At 42.6% G+C, this 17,075-nt stretch overlaps 1 protein-coding gene across 1 annotated transcript in view; it reads left to right on the top strand.

Annotated features, from left to right (window-relative positions):
• The window catches only part of arhgap44b (Rho GTPase activating protein 44b), a 31,423-nt gene extending 17,854 nt beyond the window's left edge, over positions 1–13,569 (top strand). Inside the window, exons 12-20 of the mRNA XM_030774844.1 lie at positions 1,170–1,283; positions 1,443–1,534; positions 2,670–2,865; positions 3,481–3,498; positions 6,393–6,584; positions 7,390–7,869; positions 8,898–9,016; positions 9,206–9,574; positions 13,415–13,569. Of these exons, the coding sequence (XP_030630704.1) occupies positions 1,170–1,283; positions 1,443–1,534; positions 2,670–2,865; positions 3,481–3,498; positions 6,393–6,584; positions 7,390–7,869; positions 8,898–9,016; positions 9,206–9,574; positions 13,415–13,569 (1,735 nt within the window). The remainder of the gene's footprint in view (positions 1–1,169; positions 1,284–1,442; positions 1,535–2,669; positions 2,866–3,480; positions 3,499–6,392; positions 6,585–7,389; positions 7,870–8,897; positions 9,017–9,205; positions 9,575–13,414) is intronic.
• The last annotated feature ends 3,506 nt before the right edge of the window (positions 13,570–17,075 follow it).

Raw genomic sequence — 17,075 nt, 5'->3', positions numbered from 1 at the left:
AGATATCACCAACCAAGGTTATTTAAGCAGGGTGTGTTTGGCGAAGGGGAGGATTCACGTGGTGACGAGGAAGTGCGAGTCTGTACTGTGTGGTGCCAGTTGTAAATTCTGCAGCAACGACAACAACAACAACAACAACAAAAAAAGCCTCTTAGTTCGCTTATATATATAAGTAAGGGAAGAAGCATAAATGAACTGTGGAGTTGATTAAAAGGACACTTAGTGAAACCCGTTCCGGCTAACCCCAGCGCATCTCCCGCGAGTGGACGTCCTGTTTGGAGAAGGAACAAACCTTTTTGGACAGTCTAATCCCCTTCGCTGAAGCCCAGTGAGGTCAATGCTATTTTTGTGCTTTTTTTTAATCGTATACTATTAAAAGTGATTGCCTTTTGGCTGTGAGTTTTTGATTTTTTTTTGTTGGTGCGGATTATATTTTTCTTTTTGGTGCACCAGCGCGGGACATTTGGCGTTTTTTTCTATTGGACTTAAAGACACTTTAGGCCATTCTGCAATGGACTTAAATAAACTATTTTGTTTACACGGACTATTAGTTCAATTTTGGGGATCACCAAAAGGGGGATTTAAGGGTTTGAGTGTTTTATTTTTTCTGTTATTACTAAATTCATTTCTTTAATACACAGCGCGCTGCGCATTTGTTGATTATCTGTTGCACGTACCTTTGATTCAAACAAAGGCCTAAATCTAAAATCTAAAGTTTGCAATATTGTGTGTTTGGGGAAATCCGACGAGTATTCCAACATTACTAATTCTACATTTTATTCCAATAGTACAGATGGCCTTTTTCGATGTTCTCTAGCAACCATGTTCTCTAGCAACCAAAACAAGCTTGATAGTCAAGTTAGCGTGTTACAAAACAGTGAACTGGTCTGGAATGGACCATCATGTCCTCAGTGCTGGTTTTATCCCTAATGTTTTTGAGAAAGTGATCTTGAGTTGGAAAGTGAACTGTTCCTCCTCATCGAGGTATGTGCATGACTCCCATTGTATTGGGACATGAGAGATCTTTTTGAATTGTCTTTTCTCTATCACTGCTGACTGTGATTTGTTGTTGAGTGTGGTTTCTGTGTTGATGATTTGGGTTTTCTCTGTGTGTATCTGACTGTGTGTCCACTCTGAGCTCGCTGCTATCTCATGTGCACTGTTATCAGGTACGTCATCAAATTTCTGGCAAAGCTGACTGAGCATCAGGACACCAATAAGATGACTCCAGGGAACATCGCCATTGTGTTGGGCCCCAACCTGCTATGGCCTCACATGGAAGGGTAGGAGTGTGTTTCCATGGCAGTATACCCATGTGATTTGGTAAAAACTGGTATGTCATAAGACATGTCACTTCAGTTTTTCTCTTCTCTCCATCTTCTTTTTTCCTTCTTTCCCTTTATCCCCATCTGTTTGTGCCGGTCATTCCTGGTATCCTACAGGAACATCACAGAAATGATGACTACAGTATCCTTGCAGATTGTGGGGATCATAGAACCCATCATCCAACATGCTGATTGGTTCTTCCCAGGAGGTCTGACACACCCTGTCTTAAAAATTTCATATCCAAATTACTTTTGGTCTTGCGGCATTTTTAGTTATGTATATGTCTGAAAATACCTGTATATATTTTCATGTGGCACAACATAATTAGGTCTGAAACAGTAGTCAGTAATCAGCAGTGATTATGTAGAATTAGTGACCACTGACTGACCAATGGGCGGTACGGTGGTGCAGTGGGTAGCGCTGTTGCCTCACAGCAAGAAGGTTCCCGGCCGAGTGGCCAGGGTCCTTTCTGTGTGGAGTTTGCATGTTCTCCCTGTGTCTGCGTGGGTTTCCTCCGGTTTCCTCCCACAGTCCAAAGACATGCAGGTTAGGTGAATTGGAGACACTAAATTGCCCTTAGGTGTGAGTGTGTTTGTCTGTGTGTCTGCCCGTGTGTGCCTGTGCGCGTTTGTGTGTGGACCTGTCCAGGGTCTTTCCCCGCCTTTCACCCTATGAGCGCTGGGATACGCTCCAGCACCCCCCGCGACCCTAATCAGGATAAGTGGCTTAGATAGTGAGTGAGTGAGTAACTGACCAATCACCATCAAGTATTCAGCTGCGCTACGAAATATATATGATACAGCTGGTGTAAGAAGTTACATACAAGGGGCTGTACGTAGTTACATCTTGTGCTGATTACAAATCATCAGTCCCCAGAGGAAACAATCCCTCTTCACACAGACAGAACCCAGGAACAGATGAGCTGATGAACAGACCACCAATAGTGTGATGATTATTATTATTAGGTTTATCCTAGTAAGAGATGTTAGTGTGATTATTATTATTAGGTTTATCCTAATAAGCAGTGAGCTGAAAGTTGTTTCTGTGGTAAGTCTGCTGACAGTTGAATTGTTTCTGTGATAAGTCTGGCTGATCAGTTCTGTTTGGCTTATGCTTCTTCACTCCCTGTGAGTGTGTAAATACAGAGGACCATTCATGATTACTCACTCATTTCAGGAGCTTTCTGCTGTGTTGGCACCAATGGAATAATGTTGTCCCATCTTTGGCCCCAGCTGTTGGCTCTTTGTGTGTATGTGCATGCGCACCTGTGCGCGTTTGTGTGTGTGCGTGTGTGTGGTCACATTAAACACCACCACAATGTCTTTCATCTGTGACCTTCTCAGAGATTGAGTTCAGCGTGACAGGGAACTACAGAAGTCCCATGTATACAAACCATAATGCCAACTACACGATGCCAATGCCAAGCTCAGTGCCCTCCCCTGATATGGAACGTGCTGAGCAGAAACAGCAAGACCAGAACCGACGCCCACTCAGCGTTGCCTCCGACAACATGATGCTGGAGTTCTATAAGAAGGATGGGTATGTTTTATTTTCCCGCTGCCCTGTCTTCCATTCTTACCCTGCTTCACTTTTGCTCTGACACAGTCTGCCTTTTCATTACAGCAGACTCCAGATTGCATCTCTCCCCACAAATGACTCCACTTTAAAATTTACCCCTGCAGAAAACTTCAGAATCTTCCTTTACAACCAACTACAAAACTGCCATAATGACAAATTTCAAAACCTTTCGGTTTATTGAATCTAACCAGTCCCCTCTGTCAGTCCAGTCGATAAGGCTCTGCTTTCATCAGAAATTTAATCCTTTTTGTACATACAAAGTAACGAATGAATACATGAATGAATGAATGAACACCATGATTTTGTGTATATACATATCACTGGTAAACTGGCTAGGGTATATGCCAACATTCATGTGTAAAAATTCCATTGTTTCAAAGACCATGGGGACAGGTTGTCCTAATTTGGAATAATTACAGTGCTAATTGGCCTAACATGTATAATATTATCAGTATTCTGCTGGGAGTTCGCTCAGTCACCTTTCCTTGCTCATGTCTGTGGGAAGATCACTCTTTGGCTGATGGTCTGATGTGAATATGACATGGTGTAAACTGTGTTTCTCTCTTACTAACGCAGCATCCGGAAGATCCAGAGGTACTGTCTGTCTTCCTGTCCCCCATTTCTTTCTTTCTCCCTCCCTCTCTCCCTCTCTCTCTTTCACACTCGCTCTCTCTCCTTCTCCCCACCCATTTCTTTCTCACTTTCTCTCGTTGTCTCCATCTGTCTCTTTCTCATATCTCTGTCTCTCTCTTGCTCCCATTTCTGTTTCACTCTCACTGACTCCCCAACCCCATTTCTCTCTCTTTGTCATTTTGTCAATTTTTTGTCTCAGTTACCCCAATAAAATGATGTTTTCATCAAAAGCACTGGAAGAAAACAAAATTGTGGTGAGTGCAGTCTAAGAAATGGTTGAAAGTGCTTCGTTGGTGTTTTCAGAGAAGTGGTCTCAGGTGTTGCTGATGTATAAAGAATATATGTATAAAGAATATCTTTCTGTGCTTCTTGCCTATGTTTTAGGTTATTTCTAGAAAAACAGGAGCAGTTGGCTCGTTGGGGTGACCAATGTCAGGGTGATTTTGGTCAGTGGTGGTTGAGTGACGAGTGTGGCCATGTCTGATTGGATAGAGTTAGTTGAGTGATGAGTATGGCCATATCTGATTGGTTAGAGGTAATAGAGTGATGAGTGTGGCAGTGTCTGATTTATCAGAGGTAACAGAATGAGTGTGCCCATATCTCACTGGTCAGAAGTAGTTGAGTGATGAGTATGGCCACATCTAATTGGTCAGAGGTAGTTGAATGATGAGTGCAGCCATAACTGATTGGTCAGAGATAGTTGAGTGATGAGTGTGGCTATGTCTGATGGATCAGGCGTAATTGAATGAGTATGTCCATATCTGATTGGTCAGCAGTAGCTGAGTGATGAGTGTGGCTGTGTCTGATTGGTCTGAGGCAGTTGAGTGATGAGTATGGCCATATCTGATTGGTCAGAGGTAGTTGAGTTTTGAGTGTGGCTGTGTCTGATTGGCCAGAGGTAGTTAAGTGATGAGTGTGGCCATATATGATTGATCAGAGATAGTTGAGTGATGAGTGTAGCTGTGTCTGATTGGTCAGAGGTAGTTGGATGATGAGTGTGGCTGTGTCTGATTGATGAGAGGTAACTGAATGAGTATGCCTGTATCTGATTGGTCAAAAGTAGCTGAGTGATGAGTGTGGCTGTGTCTGAGGCTCCTTTCACACTTGGTTCTTTTGGCTGGTCCGTACCCGAGTGCGATCCCCCTTCCCCCTGCTCCCGCTGGTCTGCTTTCATGTTACATTTTTTGGTTGCAAACCCTGGTCCGTTTACGTCATCAGAACATAAGGAACGTGCAGCTTTTATTTACCAATGTCGCTAAGCAACGACGCAAAAGGGAGGCTAAATGTTTTCTTATTCATCTTTTTGTTAATATGGTGTCAGCACCAAAATAACCGTGTTCAGTATTTTCACTATGCCTTAAATGCGTCCCGCTGTCTGAGAGTGATGTGAGCTGCTCGGATAAGGAGGTTTTTGCAGAGACAGGCGGCAATGCGAAATGAATTTGCAGCTTTGCAGAGCATACACGCATACCTTCAAGGTGAGCAAACAATGTGGCTACTTGCAGTTATTTCCCGAATAGTTTTCAGATGCGACAAGTGTGAATTTACCGTGTAACTGTCCTCTAGTCACTATTTTTAAGATTCTTAGCGTTTTTGCCTGTTAATGTATAAAACAAATTACACGTCATCAATAATGACCAATTCGAACCACACTCGAGTTCAAGTGAACCGTACCCCAGACCCCCGTTTTCTGAAGGACGTTGGTACGGCACCCGAGTTCAGAAAGCAGCGTTCACACCAACAAAACGAACCATCCTAACAGCTGAAGCGGACCTGAGTAGCTGAAGCGGACCTGAGTCCGCATCAAAAGCTCTAGTGGGAAAGCAAACTGATTGTTCAGAGGCAAGTGAGTGATGTGTGGCTGCGTCTGATTGATCAGATGTAGTTGTGGGATGAGTGTGGTCATATCTGATTGGTGAGAGGTAGTTGACTGATGATTGTGGTTATATCTGATTGGTCAGAGATAGTTGAGCGATGAGTGTGACCATGTCTAATTGGTAGAGGTAGTTGTATGGTGAGTGTGGCTTTGTCTAATTGATCAGAGGCAGTTGAGCGATGAGTGTTGCTGTGTAGTTCAGGTAGTTGTGAGGCGTTGTATGCATTCTCTCTCCGCAGTCTCGAGTTCATGGCTGCTATAATTTCTGCAAACCACCAGATGTCACCGTGCTGTCTGAAGCTGCTTCGAAGCTTTGAATCTTTTTTCGGCACAATCAGGAAGAAGCCTCAAAAGCTTCACAAGGCTTCGTCCACCCATCCCTACAAAAATCTAAACAGAAGAAAAGCAGGAGGTTCCAAAAATAAAACATAAGACAAGTAACAATACCTTTTGCAGTCCAGCTCCAAGGGAACAAAGCAAAGTATAAGATAACAAAGAATCCAAAAATGCAAAGTATTGAGAACAAAGCTAAGGTCTTGGCCAGAGTAAACACATAGAGAACATCAAAAAGACTAAGCAAAGAACAGGACAGGGAACAGGGTTTGAATACATACAGACAACAATCAGATCAAGCCACATAACACTGAAAATGAGACACAGGTGAGGTACTTAACAAGAGGGTGGGATAATCACAAAACGCACACACACACACACGCAAAAAAAACCCAAAACAAAAATGGCCACCAGAGGTCAACAAAGTCCCAAAACCATGACAGTCAGATGCAGTTCAGTGATGACTGTGGCTGTGTCTGATTGGTCAGAGGTAGTTGAGTGATTAGTGTGGCTGTGTCTGATTCGTCAGAGGTTTAATGATGAGAGTGGCTGTATGAGAGGTAGTTGAGTGATGAATGTGGCCGTGTCTGATTGGTCAGAGGTGGTTTAATGAGGAGTGTGGCTATGTCTGTCTGTCCTGCTGTAGTATGGGAGTCAGAGTAATGGACACCTCCTGGGTGTCACGTCGTGGCTCCTCGTCGACACGCAAGACTTCCTCCACACCCCCAAGCGTGCAATCTCCTGTCCCCCTCTCGGACACACTCCCCCAAGACCAGCCGGCTGATGTCTGGATGTCCCCAGCCCCCACCCCACCTCCCTCTAGCTGTGACAGGGCCAGGTAAGGTATAGGGGTATCCCCCACCCTCAAAGGATGTCACCCCACCACACACCTGACCAGTCCCTGTCCTCCATTGCTCTCTCCTCCCCATCCCTCCATGGTCACACACCTGACCAGTCCCTGTCCTCCATCACTCTCTCCTCCCCATCCCTCCATGCATGTGAGGTCTACATAATGAGATTTTACAGGACTGAAGACGAGTTTGATTAGTCTTTTCTGCAGTTTTTTTTGTTTGTTTGTTTGATCACCAGTAGAGGAACACACTGTGAACTGATTCCCTGTTTTGTTGTAGTATTTTTGTATTGTTGATCCTAATCGCAGCCTGTCAGCCTAGGGCATACGAGTGTATAAAATCAGTACAGTCTACAGGTCCATGGTATGTTACATTACATCATGTTAAATGATGTGCTTCCATTTTCTCCATCTCTATCACCTGTTGCTTAATCCCAGTCATTTGTTCTGCTTATTACTTTTTGTCACTGCATTTTGTCACTTTTTCTCACTGCACAAGCTTTTTTTTTTTTTTCTTTTCAAATTATGGACGCTGGTCGTGGTTCTCTATCCCCCTAACACACCCTCACTCCAGAACCCCAAACCCAAATGCCCCTGTAGGTATCCAAAAGTTCTCATGTTACTGTAGGCTCAGCTTGGTGCACTGACCATATCAAATGTGTGATCCAGCAAGTTCAAACCATGACTATTTTTGTCACTTTTGCCACTTTTACTGTAACATAACAGGTCTGCACATGGTCACATGACTGTATTAATTTCTCTGTGGTGTCATTTATCTCTATGGTCCTCACAGCTCTGACGACGTGTTGGATTCCTGTTACGTCTGCCCCTCCCCTGAGGAGGAACATCCCCCACCTCCTTATCTTCATTCTTCCTCTTTCTCACCGTCCCCCTCTTTTCACCCCACCCCTCGTGTCTACCCCAGAGCACGACCCTCCACTCCAGGACACAGATCTGTGTCTCCTGGCCCCTCCCCTCCGCCCCGCTGCTCTGACTACAGCCCCCCACCCCTCCCCTTATCCTCTGCGTCCCTCGATATAAACTCCAACCCTAAACCTAGTTATCTGCACCTCCCCAAACAGGGCTCCCTCCCTGAGGGCCCCTCTCATGCCTCCTCACTCAAATCTAATCTGCCCCCTATATATATCAAACCCCCTCTCATGCTGGCTTGCCACACTCCCCCTCTGAGCTCTTCCCTAAACTTCAGCCCTCCCTCCCCACTGCCCTGGGATGCCTATGTGTGTAACAGAGAGAGAGGACTCAGGCTGACTAGGTAACTACACCCAAACCATCCACTCCAGCAAACAAACAGAGAGGTGGAGAAAAGTCTCTCCATGAGAGATGGATTTGAGAAGCAAGGAAAAGGAGGAGTATGGTCCATTCACTCTGTATTTCTCATCAGTGCAATCAATTTCATATCATTTAAATGTATATTTGGTCTACTATTCATGTTGTTTTACATTGAGGATCATAAACAACTAAACCATTCAGAAATGATATTAACGTGCACATTTTAATCATCCACATCTTCTAGAATGGAAGGGTGCGTGTAGTATAGTTATGTGGAATTCCCTTGACTACAATGAACTCAGTGAACCTTGGGTTTGTTGCCAAGCAACAGAGAATGACAAAAAGCTTTCAAAGAAAGAAAAAGTCCATCAGTGTGATATCTAAGCATCAGTGTTCAGAAGTCACCCTGAACAGCTGCAGGATTTTGCACTCTTTCATTTTGGTCCTCAGTGCTCTTGACAGTGAAGGTTTGTTACTAAGCAACCCTCAGGTATTTTGACTGATTTGAGCTGTTGGTTGATTTTATTAGAATTGATATTCACTTTCTGGTATTAAGAGAGGAGAAAGATTCTAATAATCAAATCAGTTCTTTAAAAGGGTGGTGTTTCTTAAAGCTCAGACTGCCTCTCTGATTTCTCACTTTACAAACCTATCGAATGATTTGGGTCCTCCAAATTCTCTCCCACGTAGTCCCCCTTCTACAGCTGAAAAATCCCTCACTCTTCTGTGGAATTTTTTGGCTCTGTTCTTCATAAACGTTGCACTGCTAAATGAAATTTTGCTAATGAACATATTGCTGTTCTCAGTAATTCTCTGACATCCTGTTAGGTCTTTATGTGACGCTGATCAGGGAATTCTGGGAGAACTGTATGACTGTAGTGTTCAGTGGTGGGTGCAGATATTCTGTGTGATTTAAACTGATGCTTAGCCTGCGTAGGTGTGTGTTACACCCATACATATGCAGTGGAGTCTGTGTGTACTCTGTCTCACTGTCACTGTCTTCGTCACCAGCACGCTGAAGAACAAGGAGTTCTCTCCTGTGATTGGTCAGAAAGACATTCACACAACAGCACCCTCTAGTGGTTATGCACAACCATCCAATGGACACAGCCCTCACACCCTCCGCAAAGGTATCATTATGAATGAGTGTGTGTGTGTGTGTGTATGTGTGTGTGTGTTTCTACATTTCAGTTGTGTTCTTTGTTTACCCCCTGAATAGCTGTGCTCTTCTAACATTTTGCCAATCACTAATTTTGTCAGTGATATGTCACTAATTCCATTCCCCTTTCTCTCTGTCGTTCTCCTTCTCTCTTCCTCAGTATCCAGGAAACTGGCTCCCATCCCTCCTAAGGGACCATATTCTCCAGCTGATCCATCCACAGGCCAGCCCTCTCCAGTCAGTCTCTCCCCGACCCCTCCCAGTACACCCTCCCCACATGGGTTTAGCTACCCGCAGGGATACAACACCATCGCCTCCCATGGCCAGAGCCAACCGGCAAGCACACCCTCCTCCCTCTCCTCACCTCCTCCACTCATGGGCACGCTTCCCACATGCCGGTCTACATCAAAACCCCGCCAGAGACCCAGCCTGCTCCCTCCACAACCCCCTGGCACCCCCAGCTCCAGCCACCAGGCTCTGGACCACTGTGTCCTTGATGGGATGTCTCCTGGCGACAGCATGTCTACAGGTGACCAATCGGATTTGCTCTGTACTCTGTTTGTGTGTGTGTGTGTAGGCAGGAGTGACACAGCTATAGAGCACTCAGGTTTTCTCACTCAGGAATGACATAACATGTGATATTGACCAACTGTCGTTTTCCCACTTTACTGGTAGGATTTGTCTTTAAGCCACATAAAAACATCTATCCAGAGAGAACAGGTGTTTCCTCTGACTTAAGGCATTTTAATTTGAAAGATGTTGTGTGTGAAAATGTTAGTGTGTGTGTGTTTGTGTGTTGGTATATGCCAGCATATCCAAACCTATGACACTTATATGACAACATTTTGCTTTTGTCTTTGCCCCAACATACTCAGTCTTCCATAACCTCCAGTGAAATGAATTCTCATTTTCACATCTTCAGCTCTGTACTTGCCTTCTCTTTGTCTCTCCTTTTGCCAACTGCTGATGTTGTTTACTTACAGCTGTGTGAGTCCAGAGCTACAATTTTGGCTAAATGTGAGGGGTAAGCAGGAGTCCCATTTTAAAGCCTCATCCACCACCCCCAACCCCGACCTGTCTGGTCACTCCAAACCCTGGCCCTGTTTTCTTCTCTGTGTGTATATAGATACATACTTATACAGCTCATATATATGCAGAATGTGAAGACCTGTATGTTGAGTCCACCACTAATGTGTCTTGTTGACCTTTGCATGGGAGCTGATTCTATAGCTTCAGCTGCATGGCTTATGGCCATGTTACACAGTCCACAAATACATCATTTTTAATAGTATTGCAATTTATATATATTTACATATATATGTATTTTCCATATTATTAAATGGACTGCTAAATATGCACCTATATTGCTATGCTTTTGAACTGTATATTTCTAAACCTGCCAATCCTCATAAATTTATGAAACTCACACCCTCAAACAGCACCCAAACACCCATCTGTCTTCCCCTATACCCTACACGGCATGGTACACTTCACTACGCTGTCCAAATTACCGCTGCCCACTACCTGCCTAAACCCCACACAGCACAGTACCCTGCGCTACACTGCCCAAAGCACCGCTGTCCTTTACACTGCCCAAATCACCACTGCTCACTACCTGCCTAAAAAAGACAGATGTGTTTCAGGCCAGCCGTACAGCAGATGCTGAGTGTTGGCACCCAGAATCTGTGTCTGCTGTGTGGAGCAGTTACACACCTCTGCGCTGGGCATTAGATATTTCTCCTAAATATGACACCTGAAATAATGAGGCAAAGGCACTCATATCTCTCACTTTGTGTTTCTCTACATCATGCAGGCCTCTGCTCCTCTCAGTCAATCAGTTCTTCAGTGTTTCTGTTTTTGTGTTCCATCCACACAGAAACAAAACCAGGACTGTTTCTCACTGAGTTCTGTTTGTTCTGCTCTGTAGCTCGCTCAGAGATGAAGACAGTATAGACTACAGTAAACTAGCTCTCTCCCTTCTTGTCGGTCTGATGGTGTATTTCACTAATGGTCCAGGTGGCCAGAGATAGTTCTTTTCCAGTGAAGAATGTGGTATGCCACAAGGTTGTTTGCAGTTTGTCATTAGTATTGTTGTTTATTTGGTTGTTTATTTAAACCCCACAGATAAATTACATTTATTTTGTTACTCGCAACAAAAAAGGTGTACTGGAGTATGGGTTAGGTAAGAACTAGGCATTTTGAAGTAGGGATGTCCCGATCTGATCTCAAAGATCGGTATCAGAGCCGATCAAGGCATTTTTTTAACTGATCGATATCGGCTTTATTGAGCACCTCATTATTGACCCTAAGCCAAATCCTTTGTTTTACGTCAGCAGTCACACAGGTGTCTTAAACGGAGGGCATAATAAGTGGGAGGACGCGGCTAAAATGTCTGCAGTGTGCAAATATTTTAAATTGGAAGACGAAAGCAGTCCAGCAGCCACTTGTAATGTTTGTAATGCGAGCATTTCGCGAGGCGGTAAGAGCTGCGTTCAATAGTACCGCTTTGATATGGCACCTAAAAAATAAACACTCAACGGTATACAGTGAGTTCACTCAGGTAACTCAGGCAAAGGCTGCTCCAAAGCAACACACCTTGGAGGATATACATTTAAAAGGAGAGACAAATTTCCTCGAGACAGCGACATGGCCAAAAAGATTACTGAGAATTGAATCAGTCGCTTTGGATGACCAGCCCATAGCTGTGGTAGCGAATGCAGAGGTGCTTTCAAATTCGGCAAACTAAGGTGAGCGTTCCAGGCGAATGGGTTTTCTTTTAACTTTAAATTTGAACGTTTTTTCAGTCAGCATACTCCAACGACATTAAGGCTACTATCAACAACCAAGGAATCGTTTCAAAATTGAAACACCTAACGCTTTAGCTGTATGTGATGTAGCCTATACGAGTTAGCCTAAACTAACGATCACAGAGTGCAATACAGCCGCTTAACGCTAAGGATTGATAACGATAGCATACAAAAAAAGAGGCTTTCCGAAAAAGTATCAGCGAAACTGACAGACAAGTTAAACACTTGAATTACTGTGAGAAGATTAAGTAAAATCGAACACTTATGTGTATTTTCTGGGATAACTCCTATCTGGGCAGGCATCTCCCTTAGTCCAGCGTCCATGTTTATTCACCGAGAACTACCTCCTTAGACCGTTTGTGTGTGTTCACAAACGTTCCCAGTGAACTCAAAGCAAATGAAAAACTGTTTGAAAATGTTCACGAATGTTTGCCTTTCTTTGCTAATTGAACTTACCAGGTTTTCACTGGGCAGCATGGTGGCACAGTGGGTAGCGCTGTCGCCTCACAGCAAGAAGGTCTCGGGTTTGATTCCCGGCCGGGGTGGAGTTTGCATGTTCTCCCCGTGTCTGCATGGGTTTCCTCCGGGAGCTCCGGTTTCCTCCCACAGTCCAAAGACATGCAGATTGGGTGAATTGGAGACACTAAATTGCCCCTAGCTATGATTGTGTGTTTGTCTGTGTGTCTGCCCTGTGGCGACTTGTCCAGGGTGTTTCCCCGCCTTTCGCCCTATGACCGCTGGGCTCCAGTACCCCCCGCGACCCTAATCAGGATAAGCGGCTTAGATAGTGAGCGAGAGGTTTTCGCTGTCTTTTTTGGAGCTTTTGAAACCATGGTACGCCCTCAGTACTACATTTCAGACACTGCTCTACCGGAGCTTTACAACAAGGTTTACTTTGTTATTCTGTAAAATAAAAATTAAAAAAATGATAAATTAAAAAAATTAAGACTTGGATGCAGGCATTTTTTTCTTAATGCATTGCTATTCAGTTGTCAAGCATATACACTGAATTTAATACCTTTAATGTACTTGAAATGTGCACTGTGCAACTGTATTGTCTAGGAAAATACAAGTATCGGATCGGGACTCAGTAGCGGCAGATACTCAATATTAAATGACTCGGATCGGGATTGGGGCGAAAAAACTTGATCGGGAAATCCCTATTTTGAACTGTTAGGTTAATGTGGAACAGAAAAAAAGGTAACAACAGGTTAGCAAAATTTTAAGTTAGCATATTTGTTCATGAACAACAGTTTTTATTTAGCTTGTGACTTTATTTTTGTTCAGGTAAAAATGCCTTTAGTTTTTGGCTTTTTGACACTGCAGCAATGGTGGTTACAGGTTAAACTGACCTCCTAAATGAGTTGAGCTAAATGATTTTATATTTAATTGTCCATATAACCCAGAGATGAATATCTGTCAGCAGTACCTGTCAGCCCACCTCTAATGTGTCTTCTCTTCTCTTCTCTTCTCTTCTCTTCTCTTCTCTTCTCTTCTCTTCTCTTCTTTTCCCTTTCATGTCTTTACCCTCTTTCCCTGATGGCTGTGACTGTCTTCCCCAGATTCTCTCTGTAACCTGGATGTTCCTGTCATAAATATTGATCTGGATGGCCTTCTGGATGAGGCCTCTGGCTCGCCTTTCACAACTTCTTTGGCAGCGTCAGAGTGTCTGAGCAAAACCGAGTCTGAGGAGGAGTCAGAGAGTACAGTGCTATGACATCACAAGAGCCCGTCCCACCAGGTCCCACCCCCATGTCAGATCCAGCCCTCCCTCCTACAGCTGCACAAAAAGGGATCCACTGAGCAGTGGTACTGCTGAGGTCCATATGACAGAGAGTATGTATTCATTTAGAGGACTGTTTGTTATGAACCTCCCAATGGAATGGCGCAAATCAACAGTTACATCAACACATGATGAAAGTGACCGCTACACTCTTGTTCTTAGCCTTACCTTGTGTGTGTGTGTGTGTGTGTGTGTGTGTGTGTGTGTGTGTGTGTATGTGTGTGTCGGGGGGGGGGGGTCACATGGTGTGATACCATTATCACACCATGTGACCTACCACAGGGATGAATCCATGAAGCTGGTCAGTCTTTGGTAACTGCATTTAAGTCCGGGCAGCCAAACAACCAAATCTCGCTCAGATTACTATAGCTTTTGGTTATATTTTTTATCGAATAAGAATGATCTCGGTTGGTTAATTCTGGGCTCGTCTGCTCCAACTGATGGGCAGAGTCTAGCATTGGGAATGTTAATAAAATTAAAATTAAGATTAAATAGATGGGACAAAACCGATTGCTTATTTGTTTTTTAAATCCAGTTTTCCTTTGCATAGTCATTATTAAAGTCATGAAGTGTGTGTGTGTGTGTGTGTGTGTGTGCGTGTGTGTCCGTGTGAGAGTGTTTGGATGATGACATGTTGAGGACTTTGTGTGTGTGTTTGGCTGTATGTGTATGTGTGTGTGTGTGTTATAAAAATGTTATAAAAAGCTGCAACAATGTCTTTGGTTCAGTGTGACCTCTCAGACACTACAGGAAATTACAGTGTTTCTCATCTCTCCATCCCCACTCAAATATATATAGCATGTACATAGAAAAGTGTATAGAGTCTAAAGTGGAAAAGTCAAACTATTTATAAAGACATGCATTTATGTATCTTTGTATTTGTAAACTGATATGATGATGTAATGTTTTTCTGGACACAGTGTTGGCCAGGTAACCCCCCACCCACACCCAATGCTGCGGGTAAAAACAGAGTAACGCATAGATGTAACCTTCTGTAGATGTAAGATGTAAGCTTCCATCATCTGTACAGACACCATTATTTAATCTGAAGAATCTGTAGAGTGTATCCAAGTTAGTGTGTGTGTGTGTGTGTCCAAAGCCTCTATTTTAAAACATTTATTCAGTAATGTAATGCAGGGATGACTGCTGCTCATGCTAAAGCACTGTCAGACCACTGAGGCCTGGGGCCTTAGCCGGGAAAGAGTATGTACAGCTGAAACGTCTCTGCTCTGCACACAGACAGAATATCACTTGAAGGTTACAGCATGGCCTTGAGCAAGGCCACCTGACCCGGTGGTTGTTCCTGTAATTTCCATAACACTAAAGCTTATTTTGTTTTATGGAGATGTAATGGAGAGCATTTAATGGAGATGTAAATCTGAGAACACAGATAACAGCCAGTGGAAGTGCACTAATTCAGACTGTCACTCATCTTCAGTGAGACTGAAATACAGTGACTCGCTAAATCAAGTCCTTAAGTCGCTGGTATTCTGTAATATTCATTTCCACTGAAGAGGATGTGTGGGTGTGTTGTGTACATTTAAGCGAGTGATGAAAATCGAGGGGTTGACTGAAGTCAGCTGGCATTCTGTCTGTTTTAACTCATCTCATCCTGGCATTTAAACCATTTAATCCATGTGTGTTAAATTCTCCCCAACCAAAGCACTCAGTACCTTTTTTCTTTATTATTATTATCATTATTATTATTATTATTATTATTATTTTGTTACAACATGAAGAGTTGCTATTAAAAACCCAATTTGAACTGTAGTCTTTTTGGGTAAGTGTAAAATCTCACTCACAGAACGAACATGTTCACTGTCAGTGACAGACAGTAAATTGAAGCAAAAGTCTTCTCTCAGAGGAATCAGTTTTTTCCATGTTGAATGAATGTTGTGTTTGTTCATATTTTAATTGACTGGTTTTGTATAAAATGTCAGGTTTAATCATTTTCCCCTCTGACACTGATCAAACTAAGAACAAAATCATTTGGAAGTTTGTTCTGTGAATGGTTTTTGAGATAAAAAAAATCTTTTTTCAAAGCATTTTATTTTGTACATTTATTGGATACAGCGTAACAAGACCTTAAAAATACAGGTATAATATAACAGCATGCCCTGATACTGCCAAAATAGACTGTTTTTATTAAGTGGACTCACTAGTGATACTGTTTGAATAAGAGTGATGAACTTTATCTTGTGTATTGTGAAACTGGTTACTGGAGGCATAAGAGGGCAAATCACAGGCTGTATGGATGGAGTGGGTGCCTGTGTAGGGGGTAGATTTGGGTGTGGTCACCTCGTCATTTGTCAGAAACATCAGCATGCTCTGCCTGTAAACGGTCTCGTTGTCATCATCATCTCATATTTAATATTTCATCTGATGTGTCATAAAAGTACACATTACCCAGGAGGATCTGAAACTACTTCCTTTGGCTTCGTGTCCTATGATAGCACCCAGGAATTTTGCAATTCCTGTCCTTCTTTAAGATCTTTAATGTTCAGTGATTAACACATGAAGTGTTTGTAGCCAGCAGTAATGCCAAATCATAACACAATCATAAATTAGAACTGTTTTTTTTTTTTTATTCTTTTTTAAACCAGATCATCCAACACAAAACACACCAGATTTACCTATATATGTATTAGTGTGGTCAAATACTACAGTGCATGTGAATATTGTTGAAAATGTGATCATCATTGACGTAATTCTTATTTGAATATTTTTGATGAATCCTATGTCCGTGTGTTGCATACACAGAGTGGTCAGATACGGTTTAGAAACAGATTTTTGTTGTTTTTACTTTTATTGTTTTTATTTTCTGTGAAAAGACTTTAGTGTGTTACATTACCCGGGGACTGTGCGTATGTGTGTGTGTCTGTGAATGTCTATGAGGGTTTGTGTGTATGTGTGTGCATGCGTGCGTGTGTGTGTGTGTGTGTGTGTGTGTGAGTGAGTGATTTAAGACAAAATTCTTCATCAGAATGTGATATCCACTAAAACTAAATTTTTAATACTTGACTTTGTTGATGTCTTTTGTGTCTCTCTGTCCCTTATACCTCACCCATATTTCAAATACAATGGTATATAAGCCCGAATATATAAATATAATTCTGAATATATAAATGTTATTATGAATATATAAATATAATTACGAACCTGTAAATGTAATTCTTAATAGTAACTCTGAATATATAAAAGTAAGTTTATACACAGGCACGTCACAAGACAGTCGTTTTTCTTTTTTAAATGATTTTTTTTTTTCTTCAGAGGCTGCTGAGTGAGCAAAACAAGTTTAACATTAGCATCTGTAAAATTTTACAGTACAAAGATAATCAAGCAAAAATGTTATATAATTTAAATTTGAATGAGGCAACAATTTGGACTTCATTAAGGGGTCATTATTTTCTTGGTATTAGGACGGCAGCATTCGCCACTAT

This window comes from Chanos chanos, chromosome 5, assembly GCF_902362185.1.
Source record: "Chanos chanos chromosome 5, fChaCha1.1, whole genome shotgun sequence".
NCBI lineage: Eukaryota > Metazoa > Chordata > Actinopteri > Gonorynchiformes > Chanidae > Chanos > Chanos chanos.
Note: the sequence above shows the minus strand (reverse complement) of the source record. Positions and strands in the feature narration are given on the sequence as shown.